At 39.9% G+C, this 22,621-nt stretch overlaps 1 protein-coding gene across 5 annotated transcripts in view; it reads right to left on the minus strand.

Annotated features, from left to right (window-relative positions):
* Positions 1-1,525: 1,525 nt before the first annotated feature.
* HDX (highly divergent homeobox) overlaps positions 1,526-22,621 on the minus strand; it is a 47,376-nt gene continuing 26,280 nt past the window's right edge. For 4 of the 5 annotated variants that reach the window (XM_061445693.1, XM_061445696.1, XM_061445695.1 and 1 more), the window contains 5 exons: positions 16,654-16,861; positions 13,283-13,362; positions 10,152-10,235; positions 7,492-7,614; positions 1,526-6,609 (listed from right to left, as the gene is read on the minus strand). In XM_061445693.1, the coding sequence (XP_061301677.1) occupies positions 6,484-6,609; positions 7,492-7,614; positions 10,152-10,235; positions 13,283-13,362; positions 16,654-16,861 (621 nt within the window). In that variant the 3' untranslated portion in view covers positions 1,526-6,483. Of the gene's footprint in view, positions 6,610-7,491; positions 7,615-10,151; positions 10,236-12,520; positions 12,676-13,282; positions 13,363-16,653; positions 16,862-22,621 lie in introns of those variants that run through there. The other variant, XM_061445697.1, reaches the window with a different exon arrangement.

Here is a 22,621-nt window from a genome sequence, read left to right on the forward strand (position 1 = left end):
AGTCCTGGCCCATAGTGGAGGTACTTCAGTTTAAGATCTGTAGTAGTTTCTTTGCTACACACACCGATACAAATCATAAAAATGCAATATAAATAGTGATTTTCACAGAGAAACTCAGTAATACACTCAGGTTACAAAGCTGAATGAATTGGCCCAGAAAGAAACTATAGGAGTTTTAAGATCATCAATCATCTGATGTTTGTAGGCAAAGGAAAACATCCGAGTTAGACAGTAATAGTTAGACTTTCAGAGTATTTCAGATTGAAATCCAACTGATACCTTTAGTGAAACTAAAGCCAAAACTACCATGGCAGAAGAGTCATTCTCTCTTCAAAAATACAGCAGTTTATTTGCCAAGATCCCTCAGAAACACCATTATTACAGGCATTTTAATACATTTTCCAGCCTAGAAGTTACCAGTTTTGCAAGGAGTTCAGCTATGAATGATGTCTGTATGGATGTATTTGACTCAGTTTTAAAACTATGTAACCAATATATAGGAAAACATGAAAAAGAGAGCAAATAAAATATGTTTAGAATTCCATTAATATTTTACATGAAAATACCTTTGTAAGATGCTAATACAGTGATCAAGTTCAGTATGTCTGGTAAATAAATATGCAGACGTGTATTCACACATCCTCAGCAATTCCAGAAATCATCACAGATATGACAGAATCCCTGTTGGAGAACAGGGATTTTCCCCAACATGATACAGTGGATTTGCCAATGACTTTTTGAACCGTATTTCACAGAATGTCTTCCAAGGTGTAGGAATTTCTCAGTTTATTGTAATTTTTTTTTGTCTAAAATGCCTGGATTTTCATTTATGTTGGCCAAAATGCCTCCTCGTGTCTTGCTCCCTCCCCATCCCCAGGCTGAAGAGGCTCATCCATTCTGTGAGCCTTCCTCCACGTGTTTCAGAGAGAGGGATGCGATGGGGAAATTAAAGGGACTCTTTTAAGATGTAACTGGACCACAAAACACAGTCTGCATTTACACTGAGACCTTAGCTTGCTACCGATTCCTTTAGATTGGATGCTTGCTTACAAGCAAACCAAAATTGTTTCTAGAAGGTCTTTGTACATAGTTATGCAAGCAAAAGAAACAACAGCTGCAACAAAAATACATGGACATATGAACCATTGTGTCTCAGAAAACATAAAATCCTATTTCTTTTCATTACAGTGCTGACTCATTGACTGCTCTCGCTGATAAATTAATCTGTGATGTACTGAGAAACGTTACAATGATCATTTAGTACCAGAATAATGAATAATATCCATCCCTTACAGTAACTGCACAAAAAATAGCACAGCCAGCCCGTTTACTACATCACCCTTCAGCTTCAATAGAAATATTTACTACCATTAACATAAACTCATCTTTTCTCCCTAATACCACATCTTTATTATTTCCTTGTCCATAGATTGTGTTTAAGACAAATACATAAACACAGTACTAAAATAAAACCCAAGGCGAACGTCTCGCACTCAACTAAAAAAACAAGCACAAAATTGAGGGATGTGTGTTTGGAAATAATTTATTGCCTATAAAACGTTAAAAAATGCTTTAAGTTCACATTTTTTGTGTGGTTTTAAAGGTGGGGTCGTGTTTCAGAGGTAGCGTGTGTAAAATGTAATACAGGATTTGAAAAGAATTATTGATTTAGTTCAGTAATACAGTAAAATGCTCACCAGAACCAAAGCATTGACCTGATACCATTTTCCTTACAGAAACATTCTTAAGCATCTCTTTTATCGAAGAGGATTGCTCACTTGTTTAAAACAAGAACAACCATCACAAGCCCAAGTTTCTGCCCCATTTGTGTCCGTCATCTTCTGACTAAAATGTCAGTTGCTGCTTTTCAGGGATGAATAAATACTCTTTAGACAGAATAAAACCCTATTCTGCCATGGACAAAAAAAACCTAAGTAATTATTTCTTTGCTTATTGGAGGTTCTTTTTTGCTCCTAACTTTTAAGATTCCACATTTGACCAATGTGCTAAAATATTCACTGGCTAGAGCAATCGAACACGATAAACAAGCCCCTGGTTTCTCTAACGACCAGCTGGAGTTTTCTCACTAACCTTGATCAGGCACCTCACAACCAAGCAACATCCTCAACCTTGTGACAGAGCCTGGGGCAGAAAAGGCAGAACCTCGAAATGCAAGTGAAAGGTTCCAGTCCTTCGAACACATCAAGCAGCCTCTTTGCTCCCCGGCTGACCTGAAGGACCTGGGCAGCGGGACTGGAGGTAGTAAATGAAGCTTTTGGTTGTAACATTACAAGTTACAGATTCTTCATGGTTCAGTTATTCTGTGCTATTCCATTTATGCATATTATTGTCTTTCCTTATGCTATCGGTATCCTGAGACCAACAGTCAGCTACGACTAGAGTACCTAGGGAAAAGTTAGTGCTGTGCATCAGTTTCTTTTTAACGTTACTAATATGGTAGTGCAATAGGGATCCCAAATTGGATAGCTGATCGATTTTAAGCAGTAATTTCCATTTGACTTGTCCTATCATTTCAACTGTACAACCCCAACGGTAGATACAGCTGTCTCCAGTTGCTGAATGGACTCGATAAGCTGCTTCCCAGTTTAAGCAGATGAAGATACAACAGGTATGTTCCTTTTTTCACTCAGAGGACTGCAAAGCCCACAATCTGCTTGTCATTTTTCAGACTTTTTATTGCCTTTGCGAAAAAGAAATACTTGGAAAGATTAAAGTGCAGTGCTGCTTCAAGAACCAAGCACTCAAGAAAATTGACACTTGTACAGTACATCTGTTCGTGTACTTCTAAATCTGCCAAAAATTCACCTATTAGACTATTTACTATTACTCACTCCCATCAGACCTGCAGATTTGACAGAAGCATCACCTGCAGGGAAATGAAAGGAGGCATAGCTTCAGGAAACAGCTTCCTAACTATAAGCAAGCTTGCTAGCATCAAAGACTTTCACTGCTCCCTAAGGCAAACGAGCGCCCCGTCTCTGGTTTACAGTGTCTGTTCTGAGCTACCTTTTCCCACTTTGGGTTCTTCAGAAAGACATACCTCATCATTCATGTTCTGACAGATGTGTTAGGAATAAACAACACTGGGAAAGTCATCTTTCACAGACAAAGCAAATGAGAGCCTTTGTGGAGAGATGATAAGAACATCAATACATGGCACTTGTGCTGTTGCAGGTACTGAATTACAGAGCCAGCCTCCTGAAATAGCAAGGGGGGCTTTATTTCTGTCATTGTAACACAGTATGAGCTTTCTCTCTCATAGGAAGTCTATGTAAAGGATGAACTAGCACTTAATGTGGTCTTCGTTAACATCCTATGAACAGAGGAAATTCCCATAAGTCAAACCCTGACACGCCACAGGCCCAGCGAGCCATCACATTGCTTTCCATCATCTAAAGAGCTTCCAAAATCACATCTGGAAAAGAATGTCCCAGTGACTGTGTATCAGAACACCGTCCCTCTCAGCAATGAGCTTGTCAGTACAATTACTAAGAGTTGGAAAGGAATATGCCCAATTCTCTCATACTGTTCGAAGGCTACACGGATCAGGATGCAACCTGCAAACTCAGTTAGCACATTATGTTGCCTGTCAAGGACACAAGGAAACAAAACCACCCCTAAATTACAAAGCATGTATGAAGTGCTAGTCTGAAGTGCAATAGATGGATATGAATTTTGATAACTCTCAGGGAAGGTTAAGTGCTATGTTTCAAGACCTCATCAGCCGCTCTTCAGCCACTGTACTGCAGAGCAACTGTTGCTGCAATGATTTAAGATACCAGTAGTGGTAACATAGCATTAAAATATTTGTTTTATATATTGCAGGAAAGATACATGGATACCGAAAAACCCCACGGAACATCTCTGCAGTATTATCCTACCTAGAGTTTTGTTATACAGGCGTATCATTTATGCTCTTCCTGAATATCTCGTAGTATCATCGAGTGTTTCAGCGTTTGAAAGCATGACGACTCCTTTAGGCTTTGTCTTGTCACCCTACCAAAGAAAAGGACCAGAGAACAACATGCCCCCAGGGCTGACGTGGGTGTTGAGTGCAGCTGGAGGTTCCGCTGCATGTCCTTAAAGAGGATTCCTTGAGAAAAGGGACTTACATAAGTGCTTGAATCTAGCAGCAGTTCATTCAAAATTAATTCCTTCAATCTGTTTGGCATATGAAATAGAAGCAAGAAATAGCAAAATATGAATCATCAAGGAAAGTTTTTCTTGTATAAAGGTGGATGACTTCATTGACTACAAAATCAAGAACTCGTATTAAGAGAACCCTGCCTTTTTTCATGGGAATTTAAGTGGAAGAAGCAGGAAATGAGGGTCCAAACAGTGGCAAGTCACAGTACTTTTTTTACTCTAGCAAAGCTCACAGAGGACAAGAGGTTTCATTGTCTGTGGCACAAATTTCCTGTCTAGAGAGAACAGCAACAGAAATCATTGTTAGCCCAGTACAGAAACCCCTTTATGAATTATTTTTTTCCATGAGCAGAATGAGCTCTATGTTACATTGGAAAGATAGTCCTGTGATCTTTGCTTACAAACCTGAATTCATTTTAGGTTGGCGGTCATTTCAACAGGCATGTAAAATTGCCACTCCTCCTCTGAGTAAGGCGGTAAGGACGTGACTGCCAGCCAGGATGTGACATTTCAGCTCAGGCAGTGAAAGGATGAGTAACCTACCACTTAGCTCCTGGTTGCACAGAGCGCCTTCCATCCCTCCTGGAATTCTACTCCAAGATTAATGCCTAAACCCAACTATAGGCTCAACAGCCTGCTTTTGTGGGGTTACTCTGTAGAATAGGTGGCAAGAGGACTTTCGGGAGCTAACTGAATTGTATAGTAATCAGAACTATGGACCTGTTTTGTTTTTAAAATTGCTACTATTCTTTCTGCAGCTGGCATTTAACAATATTGCTAAAAGCTCCCCAACCCATGCCCAAGCATAAAGAGACAGAAAAACCCCTGAAAGAACAGAACTCAGTACTGACACCACAAAAGCAAAGCTGTAGAAGTGATCAGGGAGGAACAGATAAACCAAGAAAAACTGAAAACTCATGAGTTAATCCAGGTATTAAAGGAAACAAAAAAAGGTGTTATTTCCCCAACACTCTGGATTTTCTGTGCTACACCTTGGCCTTCCCACTGAAATTAAGGAGACTGCTTATTGTATTGCATGAATAAGGAATCACAAGAGTAAATTCTTATTTGGCATAAAACTGAAAGATCAGGCTTTTTACCACACTGAAGATACCTGTTTCTAAAATGCTTGCTGAAGAATATTCAGATAAGAAGTTACAGAGCACAAGTAACACTGGCATGCACCTACATGCCCTGCTGAATTTATCTGAATGTGTCTGCACATCCATTTAATCAGGTGATTAAAAGGATTAAATGTTAACAACAGCTGGGAAAGAAGAAATCCATTTCAGCACTGCCTCAGGGTCACAGTTTAGAAATGGCACCTGGCAGTTGCCACAACCATTGTCAGACCAGGCTACTTCAAAACCAGGTCACAGTTAGCGGACCTGCAAAACTCTGTTCCAAACACTTGAATACTCTTCAGGATGCAATCCCAGCTGTGGATTTATGACAGTGCCTTGATAAAATGGATCAAAGTTTGGGGAAAAATATATAACCAATACTTAAAATAATGAACAGAACTTTAGCATTCAGACTTCGACAAACAAAACCTGTAACTACATTCATAAAACCCTAAACTGTAGTGTAAACATCTAATCCCGTTGCTACTGTGAGAGGATAAGAAAGTTGCATTCTGCAGCTATCAGGTTTCCCTTACCCATCTAATTTGTTACAACACTTATGACTGCTTCTTTAATAATTTATTGACAATAGTTCAAATTTTTCAGTTAGCCTTTCCAAGTTTTTTTCAGCTATTTTGGTCAGAAAATGGGAAGTTCAACAATCTGAAGTCACATAATGAAAACCACTTCAGTTTAATTCCAGATTTTCAAAAGGGTTCAAAGCACAAGTCATAAAAAGCCCATTATTCTACTTGGATCCCCAATTTTTAGTCCACCTACCTGAGTAAAAATGGGGAAAAAAACCAATGAACAGGACTGGTGAGCAAGCAACTCTGAAAGAATTAGCTGTCTGTACCACAGGACAGGTGTTTTCCACTCTCGGATCCCTGCTCAAAAAGACTTTGCTACAGAGCAAGAGTTATTCTGGAAAGTGAGAAGTTACCCTAATCAAGGCCAAACTGCTAGAAGTGAAACCTTTCCTCACACAGTTTCCATTTACCAAAACCAACATTCAAAATCTCTTGACAGTGCAAACTGTAGCCATGATGTACTACAGTCATCCTTCAGGAAAGTCTACTTCACCTCGGGCTCTCTTTTTTGGACTGAAGAACACTGGATAGCAAAATGCTGTTCTCTTGAAACCTGCACGTTCCGTGGGGTTTCCTTTTTGTCAGTTAAAAACCAACATAAATCACAAACTGTCTGAGGCATTTTTCTCCGACAAAGACGACAAGCTGAATGAGGTATCATCAGGCTCTGGGGATGTGTGATTGAAATCCATTTCTTCTAATTCAGGAGGTAAGTCTGAGAGCAGTGCCTGGACGTAAAAACATATTGCAATACAGTATTAGGTAGAGGTTTTGTGTCAGCATTCAAATGTCTGAATATACAGTGAGAAAACTTTGTTGAGCTTTTCAGTCAGCATTGGTATTGGATGGCTAAAACAAGAGGTCAGTATTGGAATCACAGAACAGTTAGGGATGGAAAGAACCTTAAGATCATCCAGTTCCAACCCCCCTGCCATGGGCAGGGACACCTCAAACTAAACCATCTCACCGAAGGCCTCATCCAACCTGGTCTGGAATACTGCCAGGGATGGAGCATTCACAACCTCCCTGGGCAACCCATTCCAGTGCCTCACCACCCTAACAGGAAAGAATTTCCTCCTTAGATCCAATCTAAACTTCCCCTGTTTAAGTTTTAACCCGTTACCCCTTGTCCTATCAGGGAAAAACACTGTCCAAGATGATGTATCTTAAAGGCAAAGGAAAAAAATGAAAGCACCAAAGTCTCTTCCTAACTAAAGCCCAGAATGTTACCCATACAAGACATGATCCAACCAACCACAAGAAGTGCTGTGTATTAGACGTGGTGCAGTGCAAGCAAAGAAGCCTGGCTCTTTTCCCTAAATCTCACATCTCAGCTGTCACAACAGACAAATCCCAGTCCCTCAGTGTACACTGGTTCACTGTCTGTCCCTTTGTAAAAGTCACACGTCCTTGTCTAGGTCATTGCTTGTGTAGATTGCAAGATCCTTCTTTTGTTTTAAAGTTCAGCTTTTCTTTGTCTACAGGATGTTCAGCACAACGCTGCCCTCATCAGAATTTGAGCCTCTGGGCACTACAGAATAAAACTAAAGGAGTGACAAAACACAAAATGACAAACACCTTCCAGTATTAAAACCTACTTCAAGCCTTACCTGCTGCTGTTCTTTATCATCTGATTTAATAGCAAGTATCAAACTCCGAGTAAACGTCTGTAGTTCAAAATACTTCTGTTTGTGATTCTCCAACTGATTCTCAATGAATCTGACTTCTTCATTCTGTGGGGGACAATGACATCAAGTTCTGGAAGTAATGGACTGCATCTTTGTAATAACACCTAAACTTGCGTTAACACTGAACGGGTTTTGGTGAAAATGAGTAAAGTTGTGTTTATTATGATTCCTGCCCGAATCAATGTTAATTACAGCCAAAACTTCTATAGGTACAGAAATACAGAATAATCCATGTTCTGATGAGGACCAGCAGTGTCGCTCTAAGCCTGCAAATGCATATGCCATTTCATCTCTCCTCATCCTCCCCAAGAGATGTGACAGTCAGCTGTGTTACATGCAGACAAAGCACTTCAGAATTATCATTAAAGCATTAATGACTTGGGCCAAAGTTTGACATGAAGCTGTTAAAGCAGCACTGCTTTCTATTTCATAAGGATGACCTCTAATTCCATTTTAACATGGAAAAACAAAGTCCGGGTCTCTTCCTAGAAGTGATCTTGAAAGGGCAGGGTGACTGTGAGAACACACAGCAAATAAATGCCATTTTCACAGCAGAAGGCTTGGCACAAAGACCACAGAAACAAACCTAAACATTCCTCAAAGCTACCACAACTTAAAATACAGCATCCTCTGGTGCAGCTGAGTTCGACACGTATCAGCTCACCAACCTCCCCAAGATCTTTCAGTATAATAATAATATAACATATATTATTATTATGTTATTTTAACATATAACATTAACATATAATTATAACAATAATAATAAATAGGAACTTATTTGTGGAATTGAGAATTAGCAGTAATGTGCATGCTGTGGCTAAAAAGGCATTTTTCCAACCTTTGCATAAATGCGTGTTACTCTACTTGCAAATGCCTTAATGTAAAAATAACAAAATGAATTAAAACCTCAGATTTGATAAATACTTAATTCCAAATACCTCTTCTCCTTCAAACCTACCAACTGATTGCTATGCAAGACCAAAACACCACATCTGTTGATCAGTGCGGAGCTAAAATTAATTCCCTCTGGTTATTTACCTTTGCAAAGATCACGTAACCTGAATAAACAGTTCACTTCTCAAGATCAAAGTCACTGTGCATCTCTGCAAAAGGTTTCTGATTAGTAGCACCAAATGTGCATCGTCCATTAGATCCTGTGAAGTGTCGCATTTACTCAGGGGTATGAGAGGCAAGAAAGAACCCACCCTTGCTTATACAACCATATGATTAATTAGGTTGGCATGTTTGCATACAATAGGGTTGGGTTTGGTGGCAGCAAACAATTATAAAAGCAAATTTCAATAGTGGACTTGTAAGCTGACATTCTGTTTTAATGAAAAAATAGTATTTCTTTTCTTAAACACAGAACTATGCTCTGTTACTCATGCTTACATTTGATAGGTTGGCTGTAATCCAACTTTAGTTGATATGAAAAGGTGAGACCGTGTGATGAACTGCAAGGTTTGTTACAAGCCTTTAAAAAGAGTTGTTATTTTGTGAGGTTTTTGCCCCAGAAAAGTCACATTTCTTCAGTCAACACACTGCTCACCATACTGTTTCAGGTTATAATGGCTCTAATGAGGCTGCAATTATGAGGCTTTCAGAAGAAAATCAGCTGAATGCATTTCTTTCTGATGGAAACTTCCGAGTTGCCTATTTAGCAATGGATTTTGCCCAGCCAAAGAAGGGATTCAGATTTACACAGAAAACACAGGCACAAAGACCAATCACTAATGTCAAACAACAAACCGACAAACAAGGTTCTGTAGGGCATGCTGTCACAACGAGCCTTTCACAGTGGTGACAGGTGACATTAAGAAAAGGTCATTCCCTCTCCATATTCATTCCCCACTGCCCTTACCAGGAAAACACTGAAGGAGGACTTTTGTTCTGAAAAGATGGTCTATTTATTACTTTGGAATTGATTATCACTAGTAGAACATGCCTGGTTTTGAGGTTAAAAAGCCAGCTACATCAGTAAAACCACCACCAATACACAACACAGACCACCGCAGTAACTCTTAGGATAGCAGGAACGCATGCATAACTTTTCCCATTTGGCAGATGACAGCAGTTTGCCAGGTATCCAACTGCTTTTCCTCCTTCCCACAACTCCTGCGTTTAGACATGTTCTGCACTGCACTGTGAGAATGACTTCTGCTTAGATCCCCCCATTTCATTAGAGGATTCCAGCTGCTATGTCCCTTTCTGGAGCTGACAGTATCACGCTGCATGTAAAGCGTGCCACAGCACTCCAAGGAACAATCCTTGCACAAAAAGAAAAGTTTTGGTTTAGAGGCTAAATGAAGTACTTCACTTGGGACATGTGGTGGGAGCTGCAGCTGGCTACAGAGGAACTGATGTAACTGCTCTGCAGACATCTCATTTTTCCTGCCTCCCTCTGGGTTGAAATATGGGTAATCTGTCCGTAAATGGGATGAGGAGATGTATTATGTGCAGTGCCATGGTAAAAGCAGAGGAGCTGCAGGCTCCCACATGCCTTTCCCAAATTCCTTACAGATACAGCCATCTAGAACTTTCTGTGGACTATCCTGCTTAATATTATACAGCCAATTACTCACCTTGTAATCCAAAAGAGAACTCATTTGATCCACTTCAGAATTACTTATCATATCACTTTCTTCATCATCTATAATTTCTATTTTCTGAAAGAGAAGTAAAGGGCTCATTCCAAATATTCAAATGCAGAGATTAGACAAACAAACAGCAACCTGTATCACAAACAGCATGAAAGGATGAAGGTAACAGCACCTTTTGTCTGCACCTGAGAAACTCTGAATTGTGCAGCCCCCATTAGATGGCAATCATGCACCTCAGCCACAAGATCCAGGGAGAACCCAAACTGAAACTGCTGGTAGTCAGAGTGGCTGCCCTGGTGACTCTGGCTGTTTGCAAAGGAGGAGCTGTATGTCACCATGCTTTTGGCATTAAGTTGCATATAATATCTCATTACAGCCTGCACAAGCCTGCATTTTATTCTGTAAGCCTTTTGTTGAAGACCTCCTGAAAGGCAAAGGAGGTTATGGAAGTTTATTCCTCTGGAGCAAAACAGACATTATGGCAAGTGACAGGCAAGTCCTAACTGACCTACTTCTTGCCTGAAAAACAAAGGTCTCCTTTGGCCTTCTTTGGCCACAGTGCAAGTCAAATGCCCTGAACAGTAGAGGGTTTTGATACAAAGGACAGCTCCAAATGCATACACATGGACATTTTCACTTAACTCACAAAAATTCTTGGGAGGTTTTTATACTGGGCTTCTAAAGATACCTGAAGTATAATGTTAAAGGCCAAGCTTAACGCTTAATGCTGTTTAGAACACAGAAATACATTCCAGTCATACTTCATTTACTTTTACATTGTTTACCACTCGCATGTTCTGTCCCAACAGAAAACGTCCTTATGTAAGAAAATGATGTTAAAAGGTTATGTCAATAGGAGAAAAAACAAAATGTGCACATTTTCAGTGCATCAATGAGATCTTTATTCATATCTAGGTTAGGTCTCAAACAGAGAGAATGAATTTGAGTTACAGAGTGGTAAGAATGGCACTTTTCAACAGAACTCAGAAGGATGACTGCCTGGATGGAACTATAACCTATAACCAAGACGATGACGCTGCCAGGAGAGGCTGCCGCCATGGGGGGGGGCAGTGGAGACACCCCAGGACAGGGGAACCCCCCCAGAGCCACATGGGGAAGCCTGGGGGGTGGCAAAAGGGGGGGGGTCAGGAGTGCAAAATAGCCCCATTGAGCCTCAAAATACACCCTGTATCCCAAAATAGCCCCACTGCACCCCAAAAAAATTCTCCATGTTTTGGAGAGGGAAGCAGTAGTAGTCTAAGAAAGGTTTGGGTTTTTTTAACCATTTTTCATCGTTCTGGCTGTTGTAACTATTTATGAGACTTCATATAATAAGTCAAAGCAATTTTACTGTGTTTTTAGTACACAAGACAATGTAGGTAAGGGTCCACACTGACACATCACACTTCAGTGGTTAGTTCTTGAGGTGTTATTTTAGAGGAGGTTTCTTCCCTGCAGCCTGTGTGTTTTGTCAGCCTGCAGACCAGGCATCAGAACTTTAATCACCAAGGAGAACCCTCCAAGAAAGGTTAGCATTCTCTCACTAGTAGTACCCACTAAGCTTTCAAGCTTGTGTTGAAGACAGGGAGGGTAAACCACATTTTGTGTGCTTCAGTGTCTGACAACCCAGCTGAAGCGATAACATTTCAAAGGCTTAATGTCACAAAGATCTGCTGCTATATCATACCCTGAGTAACACTGTGACTCAAATATTTTTGTTTTCAGGCTCAGCTTGAGGAAAGAGTGTCTAAATAAATGCCAAACATTCACACGATCTTACTTATAATTATACATTGTAAGACAGTAGGGGAAAGAACAGATTAGAATTTCAAATAAGAAAACTGTCTCTCTCATGCAAGTCCAATGTATGTTAGTCCAATTTTAGCTGCAGAGATTGAAAAAAATTTGTTAGAGTGTTTTCAGAACAGAGTATGAAAAAGCTTCCCCTATTTCCCCCATTCATTTCCAATGATAAAATGCTGGAGTTCAGGCAACTGGCGAACTCAGTCTCTTGGACATCATCTTTGCAAACCTTATACTTTGTCACTTTACATTCTGCATCTCCATGGTGAATGCATCAGACTGAAACTCAAGAGTGATTATATCTAAGGTCACAGCAGGCCATTAAGGTAAACAGAAAGGAAAAAGGCAGCTGTTTCTATTCAGGCAACCACAGAAAATACAGCCATAGCATTTCAGTTTACACAAAAGATGATCACATATTAACAAAAGAGAGGAAATTTTCTCTCCCTTCCCTATATACAGAGGGAAGGGAATCTCCTGCTCGCTTTCGCATTTCAGGTGTGTGTGATTAACGTAACACAAGCTTTCTTGTCATGTTCTGAGCTACCATCTTCTAACCTCTGACTGCAAGAAGAGTGCAACTGGGAACTGGAACCATCACCTGTTCATTCTGCAGATAACTTTTAAGATAAAAATTACCCTACCACTCAGGGTCTTCTCTCCTCTTCCTCCTCTCCTTTCTTCTAATTTGAGAGAAGGCAGGCTAAACAAAGGGGATATATTGCATTATTTGCCATGACTCCTCCCTCTGTCTTTCCTTCCTTGTCTCACTGCAGTCAATTAAAAAACAGCAAGAACAACTGTGTGTGACTCAATGTGAATGCAAGTGAGAAAATAAGAAACATCTAAATAATGTCTTGTGAAGGGCATGGGAATGAAGAGTACATACCCACCCCATTCTGATCTCATGTATTCGAGGTTAGCTATGGAGAGAAGCGCTAGTGGTACCCGACTTTCTTAAACCTACCAACCACCATTGTCCATTATTACTCTGGGGATTTTATTCTTACTGTTTTACTGCTCTGGGGATTTAAGAAGCACTAACCAAGCATTGTGCTTTGCATTCCAGAAAAAGAACACCAGGTTGTTACAATACAGAGAAAGCCATGCAATTCCATTTATACTGTACATGCATGGCTCAGTGTTTTAGTACCTTTAGTACAGTTTCTTTTAGTGCTCTACCAGTTAGGACGACTCTTAGTACACTGAACTGAAGCTTTCACCTAGTGAAAAAACACTAGTGTTGGACAACAACCTCAATGTTGGCAATTAAGGAGGTCACATAAGTGGAAAAGGAAAGGTGTACATACCACATTATCAGTAGATACGGGATTCTGGTCATCATCTTTGTGACCGATTTCTTCATTCTGAAGAGCTTCATTTGTCTCTTCTGCAGAAACAAATTAGTTTTTCTTTCAGATTTCATGCTGAAGGAACAATAATTTGTTCCTTCAATAATTTACCACCAAATAAATGTCACCTCTGTCACATTAGATACAGAAGCATCTATCCATAAAAAAATACTGTATGTCTTATTAGACAAGACGAAATATCACAAGTATTTCAGGGCAACGTAAGGCCAATTGTTACCTGAAGCAACAGGAAAACTGTAAGTTACTCTCTTGCGATGCATCAAAATCTTTCCTATTTTTAGATTCAGGTTGGAAAATTGAAGTGATGAAGAGTTCCACATCAGAGGTGCACAGAATTTTTTTTCCTTACTTACTATACAAAAAGTCCTACATGCCCTGGAATTATAGGATACACAACAGAATCCCATCTCCTCCTTGCAGACACTTACTAGTCTAGAACCAAAAACTGATCAAAGAGATTATTTGATTCTTATATGGCAAATACTTATTCCTGGTGAACCTATTCTGCTATCTTCTGTATAAGCAAAGAACACACCTGAAAACAGAGCAAATCTTATCGTTAGATTTCAGCCACAAGGACTAGATGATTCTATTAGTCCTAACTACGGCCAAAGTGAACAAAGATTCACAGCCTATTCATCCCTATGATTATGTTTCTCAGATTTCCTTTAATTCTCCACATTATGTTAAGAAGAAAATGGGTGATAAAACAGCAAATCAGGAAATAAAACACAGAGGTAAGACAGCTGTGATAAAATCTTAAATTATGTCATTAACAGTAAGGCTATTAATTGGAAACAAACTCATTCCAAGTGCTAGTAAAGTTAGACAGTTCTACAAAGGGCAGAGCTTGCTCAAGAAGGGTCAAACAGTCCAGCTATCACATCTAGAGAGGAAAAGAGGCATGGTGAGTGAAGGGGCAGCAAGTGTTCAGATGGGTTACTGAAAGAGGGCAGATTATGATGCAGGGGTGTATCACTTCTACACAAACACAGGGGTAACAGGATTTATCTGGAGATTACCAACACTTGCAAAGGCAGGAGAGTATTTAGGCCAGACCATTAACACAGACAGTTACTTGTTTTAAAGAAGTTTTCTGCCAGTTAAATATCTCAAACCTGAGCAAATCTCATCTGAAGTTGTTGCAAATAAATTTAATCTGTCACTGGTCACAATTTCAGAGGAAGATTTCTGCTAGCAGCAAAAGCAAATGGGTCCAAATGGGAGAGCTGTAGGCACGGAGCAATACAGAATGCTATCATCCCACTCGGAAGAGTGAAGGTCACTGAAGGTGCCCCTCAGGGTCTCTGACACATTCTAAAGCACCAGGCACTCAGTAACCCTGACAGCCACCACTTGGACCCAACAGTTGAATGAAGTGACTCCCTACAGCACTTTCAACTCTTTAAATATTCATCCTCAGCTAATATGAACTGGCACAGCTGTAACGGCTTCCACAGAGCCATGTTCATTTACACAAAGTATGGACTCAATTAACACACATTAAAAAAGGAAGGCATTATGAGAACTTCAATGCTGCATTCTGCATCAGATTACTGCTTCTTGTTTTTATATTTACACACTACATCTTAAAAGCAAGTGCCAGCAACACTTTCACTCTATTTACATGACTAAAAATACCTTTTTCTTGTCTTTGAGAGTGGGTTTTTTTGTTGTAGTTTTGTTTTTCTTTTTCTTTAGTAAACTGGGACCAAAAGTTATAGCTCTCAACCATGAACACAGTCACAGATCTGTGACTGAACAGTACACGATTCCTGGTAGAACTATTTTCCAGAAAGTTCAAAATAAGCTGAGCTGCAGCAGTGAAACCTATACCTTTGGAGAAATGAACAGAAATAGTTTTGGTGGTAGAATAAAGGAATGAAAGTGGGATTCCTGGATACTGTGTAAATCCTGTGGTTTCCTTGTACTTCCTTAAGCTCTGACTCTAATAATCTACTCACAGCCTTACAGCCTTACCTTGTTTTATGAAAGCCTTGTTTGATAAATGGGGTGTTATTCCTCAAGTTAAACTACAGAGAATACAGACTCTTCCCCTGTCACCATTTTCTTTCAAGTAGATCTGACTAAATCAGTTCCTTCCACACCTCAGGCAACTCAAGGACTCAGATTCTGCATCTCACTTGGCTTTCAATCACTTGACCCATTTCTTAATCATCTTATTCTCTTTAGAGCAGAATATGACAAAGCTATCACAAATTCATTCCCAGCAGTTCCTGTATTTTTCTAGTTCTTTCCTTTAAATTGTTCTGACAAAGTGACAAGATCAAGTCTGGCATATTAAGCTGCAATAGCATGCACTAGATCAGACTTTCTTTTAGTTTAGAGAGCAAAGGCTTTATTGATCTCTTCTAATCAGAAGCACTGGGAGCAATTAGCTGAGCTTGTGAAGCTAGTGCATGTGCTGAGCGGGAGCTCATCTGCCCTAGGAGGCCCAGAGTGCTCATGTACAAAAGGGAAAGGGAGAGATCCATTTAATGTGGTCATGTGGTTCTGGGAGGTGGAGTAAAAGGGAATTAAGTTCGAGACACTTATCACTCAAGATCATGCAATTTACTGAGAACACAGAGAGCCCCCGTACGTGCAGTTCTAAGGCTTTCTGAGCAGTCCCCTGCTACTGACTTTGATCTTTTCTGCTGGTTTGTATTTGCTTGGCAGAGACCATACATGCAGGCAGACAGCTTAATGGTGTCAGTTCTGCTCTGCTCTGACATACAGTGAAGCTTTTAGTTCAAGAGCAGCTCTGAGCTCATGTATCTTCTGAATGCCTCTCACCAGTGCGAGTTTAATATCAGGAAAACTAAGTACATAGCTCTGGTCAGCCCAAAGCAAGCAGGTTTACAGGCATTAGTGTTTGTTTGGATGAGAATGGCTGGTGCAATTCAGGCTCACAGGAATGCATGGTCAAGCTGGCTGTGGAGAACCGGCCCACTACCAAAGAGCATGTTTTAAAACCTGGCTTCCTAGGAAAGTGAATTGCATACATTTACACTCTCTGTCCATCTTTCAGCTGTAGCAGCAAATTGTGAACTTGCCATTTAACTTCCCATGAATTTGGCAGAAACAGAGGTCTTATAAAAGGTTTCTGCAAGCTTTGTGATAGCAAACCCAACAGAATTCACATAGAGGTAAAGAGACCAAACAGTACCTTCAGTATAGCCAAGGCAGGTAACTTGTGACTGTTAGACACTCAAGACGTTTTTGAATGTGTACAACATAGAATCCACAGCATGCACACTGCACAACATTAAAAATATATGCACAGTAGTAACTGCATTTTCAAATACCTTGTGAGCTTCCTTCAGATAAGCAGATTGACACTTCATCATTCCTATCATTATCATCCCCCACTTCAGTAGCAGTTTCCTCTCCTGGATTAAGTGCTGATTTAGAAACAAATTCAGACTGATCAGAGAAATCAGCAGGACCTCCTCTAGGGGGTGGGACCTCAATCCCCATTAAACGATATTTCCGTCTTCGATTCCCAATCCAAGTCTTGTAAGAGAAATAAACATGAATGATATCAGAAACTATAACAAAAACAACAGGCCCATATCCAAGTGACATCAGCACATCTAAACTACAAAACTGTAGCCAGCAATTCAAGGGAGGTGACTGTTTGCCTGTATCTGACCCTCATGGAATACTGCGTCCAGGTTCAGACCTCCAATACAAGGGAGAAGGGGAGGTGCACAGCAAAAGGAAAAGAAACAACACAGCAAGGGAAGCTCTGACTGGAATTAAGGAAAAATAAAACGTAAGGCTTTACAGTGAGACATTCGAATAGTTCGTCCATAGCAATCCTGGCACCTCCAGCCTTGGAGGTACTTAACATTTTACTGCTGAGAACTGAACTGCTGACTGAACTCTGATGTCAATCCTGCTCTAAATAGAGTAGCATTAGTGACCTTGTAAGGTTTCTCCCCACCTAAATTGTTCAATAATTTTAACCTAAGGTTCTCTCACTCTGCAGCTTCCGTAAGGGGACCAAAGCATCCAATCACCCAAACGGTCCACCCATTCTAGATTTCCTACAGCACAGAAGAAATCTTCCAAGGTGATAGCTCTACATCACTCCACTTTGCTGACAGAATGTAACTTAGCAGAATTAAGTTCACAGCAATATTGTTCTTCAATCCTCTTTGGCTGTAAAACAAGTCTTTAAGAAACACTGCTTGCAGTAAGGTATCTAAGAGCATACTTATAAATAGTAGTGAGAGATGAAACGGGTCCAGGACCAAGGAACCTGGAAACTCATTCATGATGGGATGGGTTTGGAGGCTTTAAGTAAAACCGAGTTTCAGAAAAAAAAAAAAACTGAAACAAAAAACAAAACATCAAACCAAAAGTCACGTTCAAAATTCTCCACGTGGATCTGTTTAACTGTTAATGTGACTTCCCTGATAAAGGCAAGTCTAAAGAAGAGTCTTTAGTAATTTTTGAGTTTCACACGATGTAGCAAAAACTGTCTGCAACGCGTCACCTCCTAACCCCTTCCCTTCCCTTGCATTACTCAGGCTTTTGACTTCTCATCTGATTTCAATTCTGCTTAACAGCACGTGCACCCTAGGTACTTTGTTCCAAGTCACATCCAAAAATCCCTCCCAAAGCCAGGAATCAATTATTTGCCAGCTACTAAATTCCAGTCATCCTGACCTGGCTTTCCTCCCCAGTCTACACCATCTAAACTGCAAGAACAGTGCTGATGGCACTAGTGGGACCATCCTGATAGCTCCAGGACCTGTTCAAGCACTGGACTGGCATGGAGAATGGTGGAGTTTGGCCATGCCAGCTGTCACCACACAGAGTGTGTCTGATTACTGTGATGATGATAGATGCACGATGGACAACCACAGCATAGTTGTTCCTAGGTTCTGAATCATGCTTAGTGCTGGAATTTCTGTATTGTTAAAGATCAAATGTACCTCTAGAGAGCATGGACAGTTCCTGGTTTTGAAAACATACAATCAGGGCATGTCAAAGTGCACATCCTTTCCATAAACTCTATGTTCCAACAGAGTTTACCAAACACATTAAAATAGTATAGGTTTTTTTTTTTCCTTTAAAGATACACTAAACGTTACTCTGGCCTTATTTCAGGAATACCTGCATTGCTCCTCTTCCCCATCACACTTCCTTTAACTAGAGTTCCGATACACACCATAAAAAAGTTTAGTAAAAGCCTTTTTGCTTATAATATCTTGATTATCAAACAGAAAAATTAAAAAATACCAAATACTAAAGATAGTTTCATGCTGTGCCAGCCTGGAAAATAAAATTGTTCTTTTTAAGCTGAATCTCTCTCACTAGGTAAAATATGGCACGTGTAACACTATTTCTGGCAAATCATTTTTGTTGGGTGATCCTGGCTTTCCCAGGTTCCTAATTTTCCTCTTTGAAGAATGCAAAAGAGGAACACAGAGAGCTACCTGGATATTTTTGCACATTCTATGCAGTTTGGGGAAAAAAAGAATTAAAACCCACACACGAGTGGCCCCTTCCACGCCTATGTGCGTTGCCATTCTTTAAATTCCCTCATGATCTTCTGATTCTGAGAATAATAATGAGATAATAAATAGTGCAAACAACTGTAAAACTTAAAAGTGAATCTGCTTCTTTTTTACTAAAAGATTCAGCAAAAAATTGAGGCACTTGGGAAAGGCAGATCTTGGCTTGATGCATACCTTTCAAAGCAGAAGAGCTCTCATTCAGTATACTGAATATGTCATAGAAGACAAACATATTTTTATAGTATCTCAAATTAAAATGGGAAAGAAAAGCAGTAAGGTTCCATATGCTGTATACTGCATTTAACAGTGAATACTGTGGAGCAGTACAATGATGAGTGTAAAAGCAGCCTAGTATTTCTATGTAGGAAAACAGCTTAATAATTCTAACTATACCCCTAAAATACTACCTCCTTAAAAAGGTCACACATCATCTGTAAATTACATGTGATCAGACTCATTAAGCCTACTTAGAGTAGCCAGCAATGAAATCAGCAGCAACTTCTGCAGCTCCAACTGAACAGATGACCAGCAAGAGTGCAGGAAGAAAGGCTGGAGTCCAGCAGAAGAAGCCAGCATACGGCTGCCCCCAGGCAGCTCATAAGTAAGTGGACTGGCAGGGAGCCACTTCAAAGGCATGATTACAGCTCTCCAGATATTGAGGTTAGGGTGTCAACGTGCTAGAAAGATACTAGGTTGGAACCTTCAGAAATTCCACTTAACTGAGATGGAAGATTCTGAGCTGTTCTTCCAATGTCTCTCTCAACATAAGGTGGATCCAGACTAGGCCTAGAGCCCCAACAGGAAGAGCCATTAGGCAACCGTGAAGAATGAGCAGCTTTCCTGCTGAAACTACTTGCTTTTGCTGCTAAACTCTGACTGAAGCACTACCTTCCATAATCAGCTTTTATCTGATGAGCAGCTGGTGAAGAGGAGGTGTCTTTAGCCTGTGGTGGGTGCTTAGGCATAGCTTTTGACCTCTTATGTATGAAAGCTTGATGTTCTATATATTTCTGAGGAGTTTGATAGCTGTCATCTCTCCTTCTCAAATATCTAATGTCTTGCTGCCAAGAAGGCTATTCTGCTTTCAGATGCTATTTTGGTATGAATGAATAAAATTAGTCAAGAAAAATATAAACAAAAATGAGTAGCTACAAAAAAAAAGAGCAAAAGAAAGCACAACCCAAACAAATGTAATCAGCAGTAATTATAACGTAACCAAAAGAAATACATCAAGTTTAATAAGCTATTGGCCAGAGTTCATGTAATTAAATATGACATAACTTTTTATGTCCCTCTTTTGGTGTCTTGGGAACATATGAAAGACATTTGTATAACCAGTAGGCATTCTGAAAGTTCACTCTCCTACTAGAAGTATAAAACCCATAGAATAAAATGTCCTGTTGAACCTTGAAAGATCAAATCCAGTGCTACTATGCATAGTGGCAAACATTATCTTTCCTTGTACTGGAAAACAGATTCAATACTTTTTTGTACTGGAGATCTTTCAAACCAGTATGGGTCATAAGGATCATCATTTGCACCTCTGGAATGGTAAGAGTTACCTGGAAAAATCATGAATTTTCATTCTAAAAAATATTAAAAGGGACAAATGGGGACATGTATATAACTGAATGAAAACAAGTGATACAAATCTATTTATATAAGATTATGTTATTTATATATTATAGATTTTGTTGTACACATTATTATGTATATTAAATTTTTTTATATATATATACACTTCACACTGCTTTACATATGCGACATTTATTGGTTTTATACCAGAAAAGGAGAAACAGTTGCTAGTTGCACACTCCCTAGAATTCAAGGTACAGTGAAATACAAAGGCAGCAAAGTACAAGTATTGAAAATAGAGAGCTTCTTCCAGAAGCATCCCTCAGTCCAACTCTTCTTGGCTGAGCATGTCATAGGGTAGAGATGCCGTGATTCACTCATGACTTAGAACTCACACACGGCTCTGCCTGGACTCCTTAGGAAAAAAAGGACTGTGCTGCACCCTAGGCATCAGTGTTTCCTACTGAAGACAATGCAGGTTGGCAGGTTAAGGAGAGAGGAATAATACAATGTGCCTACACAGATATCGAAACAAAATTAGGGCAGATCCTCTAGAGCATATGATGAAAATACCTGTCCTACACCTGGGAATGTGCACAATGTGCCTTAGAGAAAGGTCAAGAGGAAGCACTGAGGATCACACATGTCCTATAGCATTAATTCAGCCCTCACAAACAAAAAAAATTAGTGCAGCATGATGCAACCTCCACCTGATTCCTGCTACAATTCTCAAGTCTGCCATATAGAGGAGCCAGAGGCAGGACAGATACTAGTACCACCACCAGTTACTATGAAGAAATCTTTTTGTTCATTCGTGTGTGTTCTAATACACTTTTAAGCCAGAAAGTCTTAAGGAGTCTATGAGAGCCTCTGACCTGAAGACAAAAGCATTTCAAGCAGATGCATTGAAAAGTGTGCAGAGAACTTCGTAGTGTCATCCTGTGTGTGCCAATAAGGATGTTATTAAGGGAACAAAGTAAGGGAGGTGAAACATGGGTACCAGTCTTACTGTTCTGCAAATAAGGTATTTCTTATCCAGGAGTCCATTTTGAGATGCTGTCAGTGGAAACAGCTTCACCTTTCAGAAAGTAAACTGAAAAGCCTGGAAAATATGAAGCAGCTTTGTTCTCTACAGAGAAAAGAGTAATTCTTTTCAGCCTCCAAAAGTACCATTTAACTTTTTATAGTTCACATGTGCTCAGGAAAACAAGCAAGCAAATAACCAGGTTAGTGTTCAGTACGGAAAGCAGCTTTGGTACCATTTTGATATATCAACGCTAAGAGAGATCTCCACAAAAGCAGAGTTTCAAATAAGGGCTCCTGGTTCCATGTCTGTAGCAATGTCAGAATTCTAGGAAAGGTGGCAAAAGAGGATGAAGACTCAAAGGACAGTCACAACTATCATGCCTGTTAGGAGGGAAAGACCGACTCTAATCGTGGTTTTGTACTGACTGCAAAGAGAGTCTGACTGTTTTCTGAAGAATGGAAACACTGAGTAAATGAGTCGCACACAGATGCATGTCTGGTGAGTGGCATTACAGTGGCAACAACCGATGCTGTACCGAACTTCCCAACCTCTGGAAGAGATGATGTGGAGTGGTTCTCAGGAATCAGGTTACCTACACTTAGCCTGTACTTTCTAAAGCTTCCTCAACAATACCTTTACAGACTATCAAACTGAAGTGACCCAGAATTCCTGGCAGCACCCTTTGCTCTCTATCACATCAACCTGGCATCAAGGCAGTCTTCTAAAATATTTTTAACTATTTTTGAGCATTTTCTTTCACATATTTACTATGATTTTCCCCCTATAAGTATTAATGACAAATATTTTTCCCTCTGTCTTTAGAAAGGCTTTTTTTTTGTATCTTAACAATATAAATGGCACCTTTTAGTCTTCTAGGCTATCCCTAAAAAGTGTAACACTTTCACTTAAAATCTTACTCAAGTCTGAAGAGAATGCCAAAAGCTCGTAGCGCTACTTCTGCTGCTGATCAATAGGACTCTTACCTGAGGGCTTTCTTCTATATATAGACTGCAGAAAGAGCAAGAGAGCACTTCCCAACATGGTCATACATTATGTAATACGTGAAATCTATTTCAAGCTTCCTCATGAAATTTTTAAAGGCTTTCATCTGTCCTATTTTTGCTTCTGGAAGGATAAGGGAAG

This window comes from Pezoporus flaviventris, unplaced genomic scaffold (genome assembly GCF_033815535.1).
Source record: "Pezoporus flaviventris isolate CSIRO_AGI_PZ_B2104156 unplaced genomic scaffold, CSIRO_AGI_Pfla_v1 ptg000005l, whole genome shotgun sequence".
Taxonomy (NCBI): Eukaryota; Metazoa; Chordata; class Aves; order Psittaciformes; family Psittacidae; genus Pezoporus; species Pezoporus flaviventris.